This window comes from Penicillium bovifimosum (genome assembly GCF_028826915.1).
Source record: "Penicillium bovifimosum strain IBT 22155 chromosome Unknown utg000004l_segment0_segment0, whole genome shotgun sequence".
Taxonomy (NCBI): Eukaryota; Fungi; Ascomycota; class Eurotiomycetes; order Eurotiales; family Aspergillaceae; genus Penicillium; species Penicillium bovifimosum.
This window is the reverse complement of record NW_026622713.1, coordinates 30371-49432: the sequence shown is the minus strand read 5'-3', so window position 1 is coordinate 49432 and position 19062 is coordinate 30371. Positions and strand designations below refer to the sequence as shown.

General features: G+C 49.8%; 9 protein-coding genes across 9 annotated transcripts; 2 read left to right on the top strand and 7 right to left on the bottom strand.

Moving 5' to 3' along the window:
* Window positions 1-55: 55 nt before the first annotated feature.
* Window positions 56-2485, top strand: N7515_004289 (isochorismatase family protein family; the record flags this gene model as incomplete). Its single annotated transcript, XM_056665033.1, has 1 exon — window positions 56-2485. One exon carries the CDS (start codon window positions 56-58, stop codon window positions 2483-2485), a length of 2430 nt encoding a protein of 809 aa, XP_056521983.1.
* A 533-nt stretch (window positions 2486-3018) lies between these two features.
* Window positions 3019-3915, bottom strand: N7515_004288 (enoyl-CoA hydratase/isomerase family protein; the record flags this gene model as incomplete). Its single annotated transcript, XM_056665032.1, has 2 exons — window positions 3019-3751; window positions 3803-3915. 2 exons carry the CDS (start codon window positions 3913-3915, stop codon window positions 3019-3021), a joined length of 846 nt encoding a protein of 281 aa, XP_056521982.1.
* A 558-nt stretch (window positions 3916-4473) lies between these two features.
* Window positions 4474-4971, bottom strand: N7515_004287 (Hsp20/alpha crystallin family protein; the record flags this gene model as incomplete). Its single annotated transcript, XM_056665031.1, has 1 exon — window positions 4474-4971. The coding sequence occupies one exon, from the start codon at window positions 4969-4971 to the stop codon at window positions 4474-4476; it is 498 nt and encodes a 165-aa protein (XP_056521981.1).
* A 757-nt stretch (window positions 4972-5728) lies between these two features.
* Window positions 5729-6059, bottom strand: tfb5 (TFIIH complex subunit TFB5; the record flags this gene model as incomplete). Its single annotated transcript, XM_056665030.1, has 3 exons — window positions 5729-5776; window positions 5834-5985; window positions 6041-6059. 3 exons carry the CDS (start codon window positions 6057-6059, stop codon window positions 5729-5731), a joined length of 219 nt encoding a protein of 72 aa, XP_056521980.1.
* A 339-nt stretch (window positions 6060-6398) lies between these two features.
* On the bottom strand, window positions 6399-9111 carry N7515_004285 (alpha-N-acetylglucosaminidase; the record flags this gene model as incomplete). The annotated part of the gene is made up of 4 exons (XM_056665029.1): window positions 6399-8269; window positions 8328-8476; window positions 8530-8702; window positions 8977-9111. The coding sequence occupies 4 exons, from the start codon at window positions 9109-9111 to the stop codon at window positions 6399-6401; spliced, it is 2328 nt and encodes a 775-aa protein (XP_056521979.1).
* Window positions 9112-9248: 137 nt separating this feature from the next.
* N7515_004284 (isopenicillin N synthase family dioxygenase) lies at window positions 9249-10224 on the bottom strand (the record flags this gene model as incomplete). Its single annotated transcript, XM_056665028.1, has 4 exons — window positions 9249-9662; window positions 9725-9793; window positions 9867-10172; window positions 10222-10224. 4 exons carry the CDS (start codon window positions 10222-10224, stop codon window positions 9249-9251), a joined length of 792 nt encoding a protein of 263 aa, XP_056521978.1.
* A 379-nt stretch (window positions 10225-10603) lies between these two features.
* N7515_004283 (putative MFS transporter) lies at window positions 10604-12410 on the bottom strand (the record flags this gene model as incomplete). Its single annotated transcript, XM_056665027.1, has 5 exons — window positions 10604-10952; window positions 11003-11446; window positions 11497-11664; window positions 11811-12155; window positions 12214-12410. The coding sequence occupies 5 exons, from the start codon at window positions 12408-12410 to the stop codon at window positions 10604-10606; spliced, it is 1503 nt and encodes a 500-aa protein (XP_056521977.1).
* Window positions 12411-13452: 1042 nt separating this feature from the next.
* N7515_004282 (uncharacterized protein) lies at window positions 13453-13812 on the top strand (the record flags this gene model as incomplete). Its single annotated transcript, XM_056665026.1, has 3 exons — window positions 13453-13561; window positions 13615-13729; window positions 13782-13812. 3 exons carry the CDS (start codon window positions 13453-13455, stop codon window positions 13810-13812), a joined length of 255 nt encoding a protein of 84 aa, XP_056521976.1.
* Window positions 13813-14026: 214 nt separating this feature from the next.
* N7515_004281 (LipA and NB-ARC domain protein) lies at window positions 14027-18395 on the bottom strand (the record flags this gene model as incomplete). The annotated part of the gene is made up of 10 exons (XM_056665025.1): window positions 14027-15535; window positions 15605-15916; window positions 15974-16036; window positions 16089-16332; window positions 16397-16460; window positions 17024-17114; window positions 17182-17467; window positions 17525-17821; window positions 17888-18256; window positions 18310-18395. The coding sequence occupies 10 exons, from the start codon at window positions 18393-18395 to the stop codon at window positions 14027-14029; spliced, it is 3321 nt and encodes a 1106-aa protein (XP_056521975.1).
* Window positions 18396-19062: the final 667 nt, after the last annotated feature.

The window sequence follows — 19062 nt, the reverse complement described above, 5'->3', positions numbered from 1 at the left end:
TGTCCAATTGCTTTTATGTTTCTAAGCAGTGGTCGTACCATGCTCAGTCTATAGAATGACTTACTTCTCATTTGGGGACCTGCCCACTATTCAAACCAGGAAGGCCTTGATATTGTTGGATTTTCAAAATGATTTCGTTCGTTCATCCGGGGCTTTGCATATTCCCAACACCTCCGACATCCTCGAAATTCTCCCGCAGCTAGCATCTGCATTCCGTCGTGTTGGCGATGTAGTTTGGGTGCGCTCTCAGTCTGGATCACCACAAAGCATTATTGACTGGGACTTTGGTGAACGCATTGTCCTGGATAAAGAGCCGCCGCGCAGAACACAATTGCCAACTTCGAACATAATCGAGGTCGGATCGGACCGTGATTCACCAGAACCTGTCGACCCGGAAGCTTTCCTCTCGGCCAACCCTCCATCATGTTGTGACCCGCTGACGCCCGGATATCAATTCCCTGCGCCGATCTTAGCCGCCATCGAGGCCGACAAAGACACCGTGATGGACAAAACAGGATACTCGGCTTTGGAGTCACCCAGCCTTGTGCTGTCCTTCAGAACGCGGTTTGTGACCCAGCTATACCTTTGTGGCTCGCTGTCCAATGTCTCGGTATTTGCCACAGCTCTGGATGCCGTACGCCACGGGTTCTCGGTGACTCTGGTGGAAGATTGCTTGGGATTCCGCGATTTCCAACGGCACCAGGAAGCCATGCGACGCATGGCGGATATCCTGGGTGCGACCGGTCTAACGGCCCGAGAGCTCATTCAGGAGCTAGATTGGCACGAGACGGAGGCAATTGCTCGCAGAGCCGAACCTCAGCCTAAGGCCTCCGCCGCCACGGCAGGCATTGAGAGCGTCATGGATGGCCTGGAATTCTGGAATACAGCCGATGCCTCTCAAGATAACCCGCGCGATCCAGAAAACCCGAGCCTTGCAGAACTTGCTACGCTTTCTCGTACACAGCGTGCTTCAGCCACGCGGGTTCCGGTGGAAGAGAAAAAGAAAGTCCGCGCACGTATTCGTCGCCCAAAGCGTCGGGACCCCGCCAAAGACTCTATGCCCAGATCTTCCGCAGGCTCTGAACGGGGAACGACATCAAATGTACCCCAAACCAAGATTGGGGAGGGCGACTCGCGACTCGTGTGTAATCTCAATTTGGCCACAGACGTCTTTGAGCGCATACAGACGGAGGTGGATTGGCAGACGATGTACCATCTTTCGGGGCTGGTTCCCCGATTAATTGCAGTTCAAGGCCAGCCTCTACCCGACGGAAACATACCCTTATATCGCCATCCGGCAGACGAGTCTCCACCTCTCAAGCCGTTTACCGCCGCGGTTGATGAGGTGCGCGTGGCTGTTGAGCAGATCCTAGGCCATCCCTTGAATCACGTCCTTATCCAGCTTTACCGGGATGGACAGGATCGTATATCAGAGCACTCAGATAAGACGTTAGACATTGCACGAGGGTCATTCATTTGCAACGTCAGTCTAGGCGCTGAGCGCGTCATGGTCCTCCGCACCAAGACATCGGCATCTGATTCTAAAGAAGGGATAGAATCAGGTCGTGCAACGCAGCGCGTGCCTCTGCCTCACAACTCGCTTTTCGTTCTCGGCCCGAACACAAACATGCGATGGCTCCATGGTATTCGTGCCGACAAACGGCCCGAGTCAACAAAGTCCATCGAAGAGCAGGCTTACGGGGGTCAGCGCATTTCTCTTACTTTCCGTCAAATAAGCACTTTCATTGATCCCGTGGCCAACACAATTTGGGGACAAGGGGCGGTCAGTAAGACACCGGACCAAGCTCGTGCGGTGGTTCATGGGGACCCCATCGAGGCAGAACGCCTCATCGGGGCCTTTGGGCACGAAAATCGTACTACAGAATTCGATTGGGATGCCGTGTATGGCGGGGGCTTTGATGTGGTCAATTTCGTCACTCCATCGGCCGCGCAGCTGCTACTTAGCGGAGATCCCGTGGCTGATTTACGCGTACGTCTCTGTCTGGGAGAAAGCGGGATCCGATATCGATCGGTCATCAATCATGAGCAGATGAGTGGCAGAAATAGCAACTTAACGAAACTGCCATTATATGAAGCCACCGATGGGACAAGGGTCGCAGGCGAGCTCGATATTATGGTACATATGGCCAATCGATCTGCCGACACGACACGGTCAGGTGTAGACTCGCTTGGTGGAGGCCATCACATGCCGATGATTGATTTCTTCCTGGCACACTGGCGCGAGCACCGCGCCACTAACCCAGCCGGTCTGTTTAACTACGGGTTGGATGATTGGGAGCATATTCTAAATGGGCAACGTTATCTCGGAGGCTCTGTGTTCACCATCGACGACTGCTCTCTATGGCCGGTTCTGCGGGACATTGTCCAGACCCAGGGCCCATTTGATGCCCGGTTGGTGAACCTCAATCAATACTACCAACGGGTTGAGAATCGAGGTATCATTCGGTCCATTCTAGATGAATGAATCACAGGGAATTTTGTCGGATGTTATGGAATAAATCCAGGCATCTATGGAGGTTTGCATTTCAGTGTACGTTTTTCTTTAGCTATGGACATATAACGAGACATGACGAATTAACTTGCACAAATCCGATGAGAACGAGTGGTAGCATTGCTTAAGTCTCGCTGTTTGCTGAGCGCTCTTATCGGTTTGTGCTGGTGCAGCGGCCACCTGTGCATAGCCCACAAACTGTGACGGGGTATAGGTGAAGCTTCCTTCCATGGTTGCAACCTATCTTTCAGCGATAATGCAAATCCGAAGTTCTTCTTTCTGTCACAGACTGGGCGAGTGATAAAAGGACCGAATTCATCTCTAGAAATCTCGTTGGAGTTCTTCATGTACGGGGTACGGAGCTTCTTCAGGATGCCTTTCTGCTTCATATTGAGTCCTTGGGCGAGCACCGGGAAATTCATGTAACTGGAACTCGGTTGGTTTTGGACATAAAAAGATTACATGAGTGGGCCATGTATACAAAACAGAAGAAACGGGACAAATGACTATAGCTTCTCGAACGTCGGAGTGCGCTTTTGCAACCCAGACATCAAAGCAGCCGATACATCCTGCGTCTGCAAGGCAGCGCTGTTCCACACACCCGTATAACGCAGTCCGTCTTGGACCGAGTGATCGCGCGAGTAGTTCAAAATCTCCTTGGTGCCTTGCACAGCCACGGGGCTTTTGCTGGCCATCAGATCGGCAATTTTGAAGGCAGCGGCGATGGTGGCTTCGCGGTTGTCATACACGGCATTAACGAATCCCACCCGCAGCGCCTCCTCGGCGCCGAACTCGCGGGCTGTCAGAGCAACCTCCTTCACCCACCCGTAGTTTCCAACAACCTTGGGGAGTCGACTGAGGGTACCGATGTCTGCTGCGAGTCCAATATCCACTTCCTTGACCCCAAATTTGGTATCCCGTGCACAGAGACGCACATCGGTCGCCGTGGACAAGTCAATAGCGAGGCCCAACGAGTAACCGTGCATGGCCACCACAACGGGCTTCTCACAGCGCTCAACTGCACTGATGCAGTCTTGGAACGCGAGGATATGGCGACGTAGGGAAGCTGCCTTCCGGGCTGGGTCAGTCTTGGTCTCTGATGACAGGAGGCCTTCGGAGGCTGCCTTGACGTCCAACCCCGCAGTGAATGCCTTCGCTCCAGCACCACTGAGGACGATCGCACGAACGTCGGGATCCGTGGAAAGCTTATTGAAGATCCGGGCCATATTCTCCCACATCCTAAGTTGCGGGTTTAGCTGTAGCCCGTCACCTCAAGAACTCAGCACTCACACTTCAATGAAGGCATTCAAACTGCCTGGCCGGTTGATCTCCACATGAGCCACATATTTGTGGTCGGCAGGAAACTGGACAGTAAAATATTCAAATTTGTAGGCGTCAGACATTTTGAAGGTTGAATGATCGAAAGGTGGAAGATGCAGAAAGAGGTATAAAAGGGAAGGTTGCTATCTCCGTGGACCTCGGCACCGGGGTGTGGGGAACATTTTGATCATCCTCCTGGGCAGCTTTCTAGACCTGGTTTTTTTTACTACCTACTTTTAACTGGCCCCTTGTCAACTTGCTTGAGCTAATACACACAATAAGTTGCGTATCAGTAAATCTGAATACACAATGGAACATACACAAACACTACATGTAAACTAGAGCTTTGCTAGAGCTCGTAAACCTGTGGATCTTCACATGCCGAGGCAGAACTATAACCTTTAAGGAGTATATAATCAAACAATACGACCTAACTACTCTGTACATCAGGGAAAGAGTCGGATTGAAAGTTGGAACTTCAAGGATTATGATTAAGTGGTGCTAACTACATAGTACAGAAAAACAACCAGATTCACCCAAGCTCCATAATTGCATGCTCAATGTCAACGTCGAGTCATTCCGTATTTCATATCTCGTGTGCGGTCGTAAGGCGATTGAAACGCCGAGGCTGGGATAGTAATCTATCCAACTGTGATCTTCTTGGAAGCAGCAGAAGTTGCCTTGGGGACCTCAATGGAGAGGATGCCATTCTTCAGACTGGCCGAAGTCTTGTCGGGGTCAACGCGATTCGGGAAGGTGAAGGAGCGCTGGAACTCGCCGACGGAACGCTCACTGGCCCAGAAACGGTGGCTAGGCTTGGTGACCTGGTTCTCTTCGGCCTCGGCGCCTTCCTTGGCCTCAGCCTGAGATTCGGGGGTGTGGTACTCGCGAACGACGCGGCCCTTGATGACCATGGTCTGAGGATCGGGGAACTCGACGTCGATGTCCTTTTGGGCGATGCCAGGCAGCTCGCCATCGAAGTGGAAGGCCTTCTCAGACTCGCGAACGTCAAAGCGAGGGGAGAATGAACGACCCGCAGTGTGGTTAGTGCCGGAGCGGTGGGCATCGTAGTCGTCAAGAAGACGGAAGAGAGGGGCGAAGTCGCCAGAGCGAGGGAAGCTGGCACGGAAGAGAGACATGTTGTTTGATTTAGAAGATTTGAAGTTGTTGTTGGCTTGTAAACTGAGTATTGATGATGATTGTGATGATGATGGAGGGAGAGCTCATGGGGGCCTTTATAGCCCAGAGCATCTGAGGGCACCTTCCGGAAGCTGTTGGTGTTGATCGATTTCTGGAAGGTGCCCTCCCACAGATAGAACACAGAGAAAGGTAGTCGCTCCTTCTAGCAACTGCTCGATACTCCTCGTGTCACCTTGTATGACGTTCTCATGGATGGTGGTGAGTCTTGTGACTTTCTCCAACTCGCTGGATGCTTCTCCAACATTCGATCACGTGACAGAAATCGCAGATACCAAGAGGAAGGTAGACATTAGGCACATGAGAAGGGAAAGAAGGAAAGCTTCATAGAATGACATGGAAAGGCTCGTGAGAGGATGTTCCAAGGTTCTATCTTCTTCATTCTTGCTCGCAATAGGCCTATTCATTCTCACCAGCAATACCTAGGAGCTAGGAATTACAGCAGCGTGATAGTGGATTGTCCTCATAATTCAAACAGGCCCACAAAACTCCTTCGCCGCCTTCTGGTACCAACGTCTGTCCATTCATTCCTGAGAAAGGTGATATTGATGCAAGGCAGAAGACCGGGTGGGTGAGAGGGCAGCGTAGATTGGGCGCATTCGAGCGGTGCTTTCCCAGTGTATATGTAGTCGACATGGATAAGGTTTGTCGGCGCTGCGTGTTGATGTGAGGTGTTTCGATGAGAAATCATGTTCGACTTTATTCCGATTCTGATTCATCCAGCTGCATGATCTTTTCGTCAAGGTCCTACCAGATTGTTAGCGGCGGCCCTTGAATGACCAAGAGCTAGTGTGCTTCAAATACCTGATCCAGCCGAACCTTCAGATTCTGTAGCTGGCTTTCCTTGATGACCAGATGGTTTTCATCATCCAAGTCCTCCACGATATAATCATGTCGCTCTTCATCGTACTTCAAAATCATGGACTTGATGGAGGGGTCGCATTCGATCAGCAGACCTGCAAAACGCGGTTAGCGATATGATTATGGAGCAAAGGAATAGGAGCAGCTGACCTCGGACGGCGCGAGGCATGTTGAAGAGGAAATTGGGGTTGGAGAGGTAAAGAAAGATGCGGAGAAGCGAAAGAGGTGAACAGTGCCAAGACACCCACTCTCCGCCTACACCGCCTGGCCGTCTTTACTCCGTATCCTCAAGGCCTCAACGATACATCTGTTCTCTAGAGGAGGTGCATTTATTAGGTCTGCCAAGTCCATAATAGGCCTCGCCGAAGTCTTGAAATGGGAATTCAAATTTGGATCCCGGATATTAATATTATATACTGAATATCTACAATTTACGTGTTTCATCTCAAAATGCGGATGCAGGTGGCAGGTCGGGAATTGAATCAGTTCGATTAAACAACAAAGACCATCACTTCAACCCAAAGACAGATGGCCAGTGATGGACGACTCGAGTCAAAACCTTGGCCAAGTCCACCTGGTCACCAGCAGGCTCAGGAGTTGACCAGGTCTCATCTTGCCAATGGAGCTCGAAAGCACGTATCTGTGAATGCAACTCAGTTGCATTGTATGACTCTGTTGGAGTCAACTTCAAGTATTCAATGAATATACGCCAACGTGGGATGTAATATGATGAAACTACCCCACTCCATTGCTTCGATGCGTAGTCAGTGATCTCTCCATTGGGGCCCCATAGCGTGATCTGGTTGCGCGCGTTGTATTCATAGAATGCCATCTCCGTTTTGTTACCATGCGCCCACGCTCGTGCCGACTCAATCCAGGTCGAAAGTCGGAAGTTTCGGTTGGTAAGAAGAACCGAGTCAAGGTCAGTCAAAAGTTGTAGGAGCTGCTCTCCCTTCTCCTCTAAGGAGTCATCTGTGGAGCGGGAGTTGTTGTAAGACTCCACTAGGTCCGAATACAACGGAATGAAAGCGTTGTCCATGACCTGACGAGTCACGTCGACCATATCGTGTTGGTAGGCTGGGTTAGACCAGAGTCGGGGCTCTGCTTTTGTTGCCTGGTACATCAGCTGCCACGCGTGTACCAGGACAGAGGGCTCATAGGTGAGGCTGGTCCCGTGGGTGCCGACAGCATCGACCAGGTTCGAGAGCCTGGGCTCAATATCAACAATTGCCTTTGCCACAGACAGAGTGGTGAGGTTCGTATTGTTGTACACTGTCTGTCGCATCAAATCCCAGGCCGCATATAGTTGAGTGGGGATCTCTTTCTGGCCAGCATATCGGCTTGTCACCCATTTGTGAAAGTACTGCCGAGTGTCCACTGGCGTTGCAGACCATGCCTGGTCCAGTAGTAAGTCGTACACAATTTCATTTCCCTCCTGACCCTCCATACTGAGACCGTAACCGACCATGGATGGAGAGTCGAGTCGCGCTTCGGTGGCATTCTGGGTCAGGTTTTGGATCTGTCCATATAGACCCATACTGCCTCCAAAGTTGTGTAGCTGACACCAAATCCACGGCTTCCCAAAGTAATTGCTTGTTCGGCGCCACTCTGGGATGGATTCCGAAAACAGATCCAAAATCAGCATATCGTCCTTGGACTCCACACCAGACAAATATGCCTCCACTCGCTCATTAGTCCAAAATCCCGAATTTGCATAGAACAGCCAGCCTTGCATCATCCATACGGCATCGGGGTCCGCCTGCTTTAGGCTGTCCCAGGTGTTGCGAGTGACATTACGTAGATAGTCCGTATCACCGGAGTAAGGATCGTTCTCATTGTACTGGTCCAAGGTGTAGATGTGGCTGACATTGCCATAAGCGTCTTGCTGTTTGCCAATGAAACTGGCTTGGAGCTTTCCAAAGTTCTCGTCAAATGGTTCAAGGAATGTGACATTGGTGTATTCAAGGGGGAAGCCACCCCATTGCGACCCGCGAACCACATTGGCATTGGGCAGGACCCGAGAGATGTTGGCCGGGACGAACCCAGTAAATGCTGGCAGCACAGGGGTCATCCCCAGCTCTATCATGCGACGAATGATCTTTTTTTGTAGTTCAAATTGTTCATCGATCCATGTCTGGGGTAGTTCGCCATGCCAGGAGCCTTGGATGTTGCCGAACCGATTCCAGGCTTGGAACGCCGGACCACTGAGGAAAGTGGAAATCTCTGCATCGCTGAGGCCAGCCTCACGAAAGACGTCGACAATAATCCGTTCCTGGCCGACCCAAGCAAGCGGTAGATTCACTCCACGTAAGGCCATCCAGTCAAGCTGTAATTCCCAATCTTCCCATGTCCAAAAGGCTGTGGTATAGGAAAAAGTCACTGAATCGAGTCAGAAATGGTGAACGCGTGGAAAGAAAGCCGCAACTGCGCATCATACCCGTGTTGAAATGATATCGCCAAGGGACTGTACTGGAGCCATGAATTGGGCTGGTTAGGCGAGGCAACTTCTGAGGCGCAACATCTAGCCGGCTGCCAATGAACCAGTATATGTCAACATGAGCAATATCGCTGAGATAACGATGTAAACTAGGGAGATGGTTAACCAGAGAGGAAAGAGGAGGTCAGAGTCAACGTATTACCCCGAAGATAACGCGCTCAGGGTATTCCCCTTAACCGACACTGTCCCATCCGGAGCATTGGTCACAACATAGGAGTCGTATTTGCCCTGGAGAGTGGTATCCAAACTAAAGTGAAATTGATCAAGATGATTTGGCAGTCGTCGTTTGACAAGATTGGAAATGCCCTCCGTGGACTGTGCCACTGTTAGTGCAGCAAGCCAGAGCAACGAGTTGGTCCAGCGCATGGCGATGAGAGGCGGACGTGTTCGTAGACGTACTACTCAGGAGAAAGGGAAAAAGATCACAGACATAAACCAACAATGGGGTAGATCTATACCCCGTAGGGGTTCCCCGCATTCCTGCATCATGCATGCGACTCTCCTTTACAACGTGGGTCGCCTGAATTGCGTAGGGATCAGCTAACTAGGAAAAGAAATCCTTTTGACCTTTCAAAGCCTTTGCTAAAACCTCGGGGTACCATCGTTGTCCAACATCCTGGTGACTGGTCACTCGAGCAATGAAGGTTCCCTCGCCGATGCTCCCATGGAATATTTCGTTGAAAGTCGCCTCTGCATCTGACTTTACTTTGGGATCCTTCACCATGCGACGGATGTTGTCCGGGATATTCAATGAAATCGCATCAGCAGAAAGGTCTAAACTCACTCCCTGGAAGACCGGGAAAGAGAATCGAGGTCCCAAAGGCTGGCCGTCGCCGTCTCGATAATTTTCGGCCCGTAAGCTTACACGGTGTGTGGTCGCCGTGCAGATCCCCCGGTCAAGGCCTCCAAGGAGCGGCCAATATTGATCACCACTGTCCCCGGAAGTGGCGGGACAGAGATCCATGTCCCGGTTTTATTCTGAGCTTCCAGGCCATGGTGCGGTGTCCCTTGCAACAGGAAAGTGAGGAACCCCGAATCTTTATGGGGACCAACGCCTTGGAAATTAAATCCGTCGTTAGACCCCGGGGGAGGAGGATATTTCACCAATTTCAGTTTGTGTTGCTGTGGAGTGTCAAAGACCTGGTCGAATGCAGTTGGCGGCAGGTCCAGTGCTTCTGCAATAAAGCCTGGGAACACGTTGGCCAGGCTGCTCACTTCGGACAGATATGTTTCGAGTGATTTGCGGAATCCGGGGATTACTTTTTCATCCGGCCACTGACAGGGGAGGTAAGCAGCGATTTAGAGGGCAAGACAGGGGCAAAGTCGGTAATTCATACCTGGTTAGGACCGACGACATTTCTATACAAAGGCTCATTTGGACCAGGCGCAGGGAGCTCGGTTGCAAACTGACCAAGGTCTCAGTATCATAGTCGACAAACCAAGTCCCTCTCGACCTAGGGCCTTAGATCTCGAACTTACATCGAATTGTTCACGATAATCTGGTTTCAAGGCGGTGATCTCTGCACCGAGCCTTGAATAGCCCAAAAAGTGAGGACTATTCACCATTTCGATTTCAGCCTTCTTTTCTAAGGGCAATTCAAAGAGATCCAGAGCTTTTTGGATGAACTGATGTTGCGATTGAACGGAAACAGGAGGATTTCGAAGATAGAAAAAGCCCACATTCACAAGAGCCTCGCGCAGACGTGTTAAAAAGGCGGGCTTGTTAGATGAGGACAAGGCTTCGGAGAAATCTAGCACCGGAATTGAAGTGAAAGATGGATCAGACTTGCAAGGTCAGCATTCGAAACGTATGTGGGTTTAGCAGGAACGATACCATTTTGAATGATCGAATTGGACAGTTGACGGTTTTCGACGAGCAGTTTAAAAAGTTCAGGATGTCATTGATTTTATAGCACAATTAGTATACCTACCTGGCAGTATATAGAACACGCGATGTTCCAGTAGGTTGATTGGGGGAAGATGGCGAAACTGATGTTTCCTATGGGAACATCGACCCCGCTTGGGCCGCTCAGGGCATTGCCGGTACGCATTGGATGTTTTGGCTGCATACCTATAGATAACGATCAACACAAAGATACCTATAAGATGGATAGTAGGTCTCAATGCCACAATAATTCGTCTGATCTAGATACTTTGATCTTTGACTAGCCTTTATGTCTACAGATCACTGTTTGAGCCCCACCTGCACGGGTATATCATAGAATGTACCGAAAGCCAACAGCCCGGGTCTCTAGGTCATTCGGCTCTAGTATATCGTGCGAGCAACCAGCCTCATCCAACCTCTGATTCATATGACTGTGGACCAGGCGAATCACGACTGCCACCAACGCAACTAGAAGTGCTATTCCGGCCGTCGCGCTTCCGCCAGGAATATACCGAGGCCCAGAAGATGATGGCCACATGTAGCTCCCATATATTGAGGCGGTATTACCGATCATATTTGCAATGGCGATTGCAGCTGACCTTTTGACCAGTGGACGGGGAAAGGAATTGGCTACCCAGGCGATGATAATTTGATACGCAGACACAGCCCCCATGGGCATCCTGATTCCTGTTAGAAACATGCGAACCACAGTAAGATGAGAGCGACTTACAGAAACATGGCCAAGAATTTGGCACCGATGTTGGTTGTCGCGGTGATAATCACACCACCTACCACGCTCACTATCATCAAGCAGATGATATGCAAGCTGCGATCGTTGAGTTTGTCAGATGTCCACGTCACCAGCAGCGAAACTAAGAACGTTGCGATCCAGACAGGGGCGGTAATCAGAAGAGTTTTGATGTTGTCGTATCCAAGGGTTTGCACGATGGTCGGGAAAAAGTATTGGAAGTTCTGCGACAGGAGCGAGAGATGCTGGAGGAGAATGAAAAGGTAGATGCGCTTATCGGCGAAGACAAGTCCTAAAGCTTCCTTGACGCCGGTTGATCCAACCTCGTCCGCTTCTCCTGCATCGTGCATTAAGCGCCATTGCGCGTATGCTTTTTCCTGTTCGTCCAACCAGGGCGTTGTAGCTGGATAATTGGGCAGCATGAGACTATTGGAAGTCAGATAATTGAAAAGGCCCTATCGGGTAGGGAGCCTCACGTCGCGAGAAGTGATACTCCTACAGTGATGCATCCTTCGATGATGAACAGCCATCTCCATCCGGCGATACCGTGCGCTCCATCAAGGTTTTCTAGCACACCTGCTCCAATGAGCCCCCCAAAGGCATTGGCCAAAGAACTCCCGGAATAGAACCATGCAATACGATGGCTTAGCTGAATCAGTCAGTTAGTGATAATCATCGTGGCAGCCAGGTCCTGATTGATTCACCTCTTGTCGAGTATACCAACTTGACCTATACACGGTCAATGTTAGTGAATGCTCAAAGAGATGTGATAAGATTTGGAGAAACTCACATTAACATGACAGCACCGGGGAAGAAAGGCGCTTCGACGAACCCAAGGAAGAAGCGTGTCGCAATGATCCCAGAAAAAGACTGGACGGCTGCCTGGCAGGCGGAAATAACACCCCTATCAGAGCAGTAAGCACCAGGAAGCCGACGAGCACTGTCGAACAGGTCATACCAGTTAGCCATTGCAATACCCAGAAACAATGAAGGGCGAAGCCGAGTCAGGAGCAGGTTCGAAGGCAGTTGCATCAGTAGGTAACCGACAAACAAGATACTGGTGGCGAGATTGTAATCAGTGCCTTTCATGCCCAGGTCTTTTTCTAATGTACCCAGACGAGCCTGTGATAAGTTGCTAGAAAAGAACCATCAGGAATCATACTATTGTCTATTAAGTCGTAGAGAGGACTTACTTTCTGTCCAGAAAGTTGAGAAGATACATGAGGATGAGAAATGGCAAAAGATGCCAATCGACCTTCCGAAGCAGACGTTGGGTCATGTCTCGATGCCATTCTGAACTTTTAGAAACATATGCATGGTAGAGAGCATCCTGTTCGAAGACGACCTCCTTTGTACCAAATTTCTCTGGCTCCTCCACCGCATTTGTCATTGTGCAAGTTAAAGTGGCTTGAATTCAACCAGATCGAGACCAAGGTTCTTCGTATCGCAGAAGACACTATAGCTTATAAGCTGACTGGAGGACACGCTGTGTACGCAGTACATGACTGTTGCAGGCCTCGGCGCAAGTCCGAAGGTCAACCCCGGGGTCCAGAAAGGGAAAGCAGAAGTAAGGAGGTGTACGGACTAGTATTCTTTCATCTCTCGCTCGGACGATTATCCTATTGGCTACTGTGGAGCAGATGTTCATCTTGGCAGTGATCGAGCGCGGGGAAGCTACTAGGCTCGGGGTAGCTCGTTCCGAGCGTTTATCATTCATAGCCGAAATTTTGCATATGCCGTCTGTCAGTGTCAGCTCACTGAAGAACAGCGAAAGTGAAGACCATGAGATCTGGAGCAATTGGATATAGTCAAAACTCAAAAGCATTTGGTAGATAGGACTGTTGCCGCTTTCAACTTTGTTCAAAAGAGTACAAGGGTACATTACTGTGGAATGCATAGTTGTATATGTACGGAGTAGGAAAGGAGTGGAAGAAGGGCACTTTGTCTCGTTACCTCGTAACCTGGTCTCGTGGTTCCTGTCTTGCCTTGCCGCCTTGCTGCCTTGCCGCCTTGCTGCCGTATTTCCTGGTTGCCTTAGAAGTTACAAAGTGGACTGACGTCATCATATGATCTCACCATCTGGGCCCACCTGAGCATCCCGGCCAGATCGGAACCAGCGAGATGACCTCAGACATGCTGCTGAGCCAACCTCACTCGTCAGAAGTCTTAGACATGAGCCTATCGCTGACCAGCATATCGAGAACGGATTCGATATGAGATACACTGCGGGGCAGACGCGACTCTGTGATGATGCCATTCTACACAATATTCCAAATCGAATAATCACCATTCCGGCAGATGCTGTGCAAACCGGATTTAGGATCAACAGCACTCCAGCATAAAGATAGCCTACATTGATCTCATTCCATATTTTCTACAACGACCTCACTTCTCTATACCACAAATTACTATACTTCTACATCATTCTCAACATGGACAAACTCTCTGGCCTCGCTTCCAAGCTTGGAGGCCACAAGAGCTCTGGCTCTGGCGATGGAGCTGCCTCCGGCTCGCAAGGCCAGGAAGATTACGTTGACAAAGGTGACCTTCTACTGTGCAGGTTCCACGCAAGCAATTCAGGCTAACAGCAAAAGGTCTCAACACTGCCGAGAAGAAGTTCGGTGGTGGCAAGGTCGACCCTGAGAAGATGCGGTCCACCAATGAAAAGGTCACTGATACTGGCCGTGAGCAGTTTGAGAAAGCCACTGGGTATGTTCTTCTGTGCGATATCTCGACCCAAGGCAACGCTAATTCCCTATAGAAAGAACGTCCCTTCGAAGATTTCCAACTAAACATCCATACCACCGATTGATGATTGCTGCGAAGTCTCATATTGGTAGACTTGAAAACGCAGAATCATGATACCCCCTCTTGACGGATAGTGTCCTAGGTACATAGCACCATGTGGATGTCATTGAACCACACTACTGGCTGCGATATGCAATGAGATATTTGAGTTTTCTTCAACCTCGGAAGAATGTTCAATTACTCCTGGAACGTGTGTGATCACCGCTGCAGGTTTGATAGAAACCCTGATAGCCCCGATCCGAATGCTTGACGAGTGAACATGGTATGGGTCCGGCATAGTTGAAGCTGACCCTGAATACGCTCGAGCTTTGTGGAGGTGGCCCCGCGCCCGCCTGCGATAATGCGCTCATAATAAGTCTGTGCGCGTTCGTACTCTTTAGCGTTGAAGTGTAAGTTGGCGAGAAGCTCCAATGTGGCATGCGTCTCGGGATTTTCTTTGCCTTTGCGGTGCTCGACCCAGTTCAAGTATCGTATCAACCAGGGGAAGGCTTCCTCGGTACGAGCCTGGGTGAAAATGCTCTGCGCGTAACCGTTTTGCAAAGCATACATGACACCAATGTTGGCCACGATGTCCATGGTCAGGGGATGGTCCGCACCCAAGGATTCCTCTGCACTGGCCAGGGCACGACGGAGCGTCTCGGATGCTTCCATACTCTGCTGCATCAAGCTTTGTGCTCGGCCATGCAGACAAAGAGCGCGAATGGTATATGGATGCGTATGACCCAAGGCGTCCCGAAGCTCCTGGTAGACCTGTAACATTATCTCTATCGCGCGTTGTACATCCGGTTGAAAACGCATAACGATCAGTGAAGTCGAGTCCCCAGCTTGGTTGTTAATGATGTATTCTAACGTGTCCAACACGGAGCCAAATACCCGAATATGGGTGTCTCCGAGGAGACGCTTGAGGCTTTCTGTGAGCTTCTCTGCCGTCATCACGGCATGCTCTCGACGACCTAAAGCGTTGTAGGCCAACCCCAGTCGGCGTCGGGTTTCGCAAGTGTCCAGATGGTTGTCGCCGATCGTCATCTGTTGACGGGCCAAGACGTTGGCGCAGATCGACTCTGCTTCTTGATACTTGCCTTGTTGACATGTGATCTCTGCCATCAGACTTTCCGTTTTCATCGCCAAAGGGTGCTTAGGCCCAAACACACGTTGGACATTTTCGGACAGCCAATGACCCCATTCACTTGCTTGGTCCAAGTAGTTGCTCTCCAATGTCACCTCAGCTAGACTATAAGCCACTGATAGTGTACTGAAATGATCCGGGCCCAGGGTGCGGAAATGTTCTTGAAAGATCTCATGATCGATAGATCGGGCATCGTCCCATTGGGCCCGATTCTTTAATTCCGCAGAGCGAATGGACCGTGGATCGTTATCTAGAGCGATGAATATAGCTCCAGTCACCTTTTGAGCCGAAGGAGAGGGGCGACCCTGTCTTAGATACGGTACGCTACTGTTGGAAGGCATTCGTGGTGGTATTGGCGGCGGGGATGAGGCCGCGCCGGGCAGCTGGACAGACTGTGGAATGAAGCCTTGCTGTGATAATAGTGCTTGGTCGACTAATTGCTTGATGTTCCCGTTGATCAGGCGGTATTGTGGACCACGATGGCTGATCTTGCACATCTGTGAGTGATCTGCGTCGAGTTTGAGTTGTGTCTCGCGCAAGCCAGACAAACCAAGAACCGCTGACTCTTCTTCAACCACAAGCTATGAAGATCAGCCTTTGCTAAACTTGCATTGGGAGTCATATCGGTACTGAAGGAAAGATGCGCTTACATGGCTGATAGATGCTGGCCCGAGTCCTCCTAATTGCACAGCCTTCCCTTCGATAAAGCTTACGACTCGATAATCCTCCAGTTGATGTCGAAACCGATCGGACATTTGGCGTGTGAAGAGGGAATTGTGTTCCAAGCAGTCTAGAAGGTCATTGCTGGCATGGCCTTTGGATACAAAGCGGGCAACTCGAGCGGCAATTTTTCCAAGTTCTACAGCTTTCGCGCCACGATGAGGTGTTCCGAAAAAGACGAGACCATAAGTTGCCGAGCGAATAGCTGTATATTTCGGATCTTCTTTCGCATTGAGAAGTGCCTATACGAGTCCAACTGTTACGGCGAGGTCGTGAGAGAGATTGGGACATTATATTACCTGTTTGATCACCAATCCACCTAAGCTATGTCCAATAAATATAATTTTCGGTGGGATCGAGCCCTGGCAAGATGTCAATGAACCGAGAGGAACCTCACAGGGGCTCTTCTCTTACCAGTTGCGGACCACGTTCCATATCCAAAAGATTCAACAGGGTATTGGCATGGTCTTTGATGCTTGACGTAGACATAGTCTGAGCGTTGGTTATATTGGAATTGTATCCATAAACAAAAACACGCGCATATGGCATGTCCTCGGCTAGGAAGTCCTTAGGCCAGAATTTGCCATTGCTATGCGTCCATGTTTGGAATGGGTGGTCATTTCGACCGCTTGGGTTCAGTCCATGAACAAAAATAAGACTAGAAGATCGCGTGGCTTAGAGAGGCTCCTTCGTTTGAGGATACGGGGGTTGAGCATCCATACTCGACCTGGTGTGAAGACCGCGGACTGAAAACCTCCTGCAAAAAGGGAAACTCGTAGTCCCCCGCTTCCTAGACGTTAATTAGAATCGTGCCTTCCAGTTACATGTCATTACCTATTATGAGTATTTATCGAAGTAGAAACATAGACTTACCATTGTTGACACGCAAGCTAGGTACCCCAAAAAAAGAGTATTGAAAAACGTGAGTCAAGAATCTCCGGTCTCATGGATAACCCCTATTTAAGGAAAGCGAGAGAGAGATGACAAATGAACACCTCGAAGCTGACGGATTGAACATGTGGCTTATTAGGTAGTTTTTGGCGAGGCTAAGACATCAGGTCAATGACACGGGGGATGTCTCCCATCCAATGATCGCAAGGCTCCAAACTCGGCAAAGATTGCCTGAACTGTGTATGTATTTCATTTCAATGGGCCACAGGGTCATGCTGCAATCTGCATACGCCCTGTCAGCGGGGGTTATCGGCCATGCACAACGTGCATGACATTAGCGGCTATCTGTAGCTAGCTGAATATGACTCAACCAATCGGAAACAATATTTCTTCTTATGCCCGATGCCGATCTTCGTCTCGCTCAGCCCCCTCTTGCTGGAATGCCAGGTTTCGTAAACACGGAGCATAGAACAGGGTGCCACGCCAGGCTCCGTGGGCAGTTCGCAATGCCACGAGCATCCACAGTAGTAGAACTGCGCCACTCAAAACCTGGACATGCAACCGAGTTAGTATGCTTATTTACGTAGACCAAACGGGACCAGATTTCGCAACGTACAGTCCCAAAGACCTTGAAGAACATGATCTCCATTTGGATACCCAACTCCATGGTATTTGCAGCATACACTCCAAGTGGAAAGGTAAATCCCCACCAGCCCATATTGAAGGGAAATGGAGAGCTGTAGAGAATTGTGGCTAGCGCAAACACAAGCCAGACCAAGCCAAAGCTCCACATAAGGAGTGACGTGAAAACACCTAGGACATAAGCCATACTGCCCGCGATAGGATCCAGAATGGCAACATCCCGTAATAGCACGCGTGCCCCTTTGCCAATATAGATGATACTGGCAGCAGATTAGAGGGAGAGTTTCAGAATGTAGGAGAAGTTTGCCATTGCTTACCCGACTCCGCCAAAGCCAAGGGGCCCTAAGGGGAGAAAGCAGCTCACGATGACCTCTCTCGGGGGAAGTTTGTGCACTGCTAATCGCTGATAGTAGATGACCAGTATGACGATTGCCAGCGGAGTAGCCATGCCCCAAAGGATAAATGAGACAAGCAATGTCCCCAATGCATGATGTTTGTTTGGTAATATATTGGCTATTTCGGCACCAACACCCGCTGCCACAATCGTCGCTGCAATAGGCAATAGTTGAACCGCAGTGATTCTATCTAGCGAGGTAATATATCGTTGAGATATTCTGATCAGAAGTCAGCATTCCGACTGTGCATCCAATCGAAATATTCCAGTATGGGTAGGGACAGACAGAATGAAAGACAAAGACAGAGTCACTGCTGCTGCAGCCACTACATCAATCATCCACAAAGCCCAGGCAAAGTTTGCGGCCCATGGCCCCCAGAGTGGCACACAGATGAACACCCACATCTCAATGAGTGTGGCAAAGCCCATGGGAATTGTTGCTAAGAAGAGTGAACTTGTGGGGTCCTGGATCATAACACTCCATATCTCAGGGTATAGCGTATATCTGAGGATGGAAGTGATGAGGGCTAGAGTAAATAAGACGAGATTGAGCAGGAAGAAGACAATCGACAGGTAGTAGAGTGCTGGAGCATCGAATGGCACTGATGTCATCAAAACCGATACGATCCCAGTTCCCATAGTGACGGCAAACCATCTGCACATGAGCAATCAGAGCAGATCAACAAATTCGATTGCAGAAGAACATACGATGGACTGAAGTTCCGTACGATGCGTCGCCATCCCATGTTATATTTCATAGGGCCTTTCGCGGGCCTGTTTGAAGATTTTGCCATGTCAAGAAGTAAAGTAAATGTGTCTTTTCTCTTGTCAAATCCAAATAAATGGAGAGTGTTTTTAAGCACAATATAAAGAAGAGAAGAAGAGAATGAGTCAAACATTCCAAAGGCCGACTTGGCTTGTCGGCCGAGTTCGGGATGTGGCGAAATGCGACTCTGGCTCGGAGCTTCAAAGGACTGAAGTCAAAGCGAGGACTTTCGTTTATCCTTTGCAATGATTTTACTACTTTTCTCATGTCATTAGGTTACGAGAGAGGCTTTATAATCTGCCTGCAGGACATGGCCCTAGCTCTCCTACGAAAGACTCGACGTATCAAAACTCTCCATAGTATCGGTCGGAACCCCGAGCAGTTACCGGATGTATGGTCTGGAGAAACCAGACTGTACTGCCCGTCGCGACTCCCAAACCATGCACCATTCTTTGACTCGGGGAAATACCACATGTAGAGATTCCAGCGTTTCAATCTAGTTCTGAAAGGAGATTCATGTACAAATATGGCGGAGAAGTGAACGGCAGCCCTGGTGAGTAGCCAGAATGTGTATCTTGCGGTGAGAAGCCCTATACATGAAGGCTAGCCTCATGTCGATTCCTATAATGAGACTAGGTCCCTCCTTGCAAATGATAACCACAGTATATCCTAATCTAGTCAAAGTCATAAAAGGC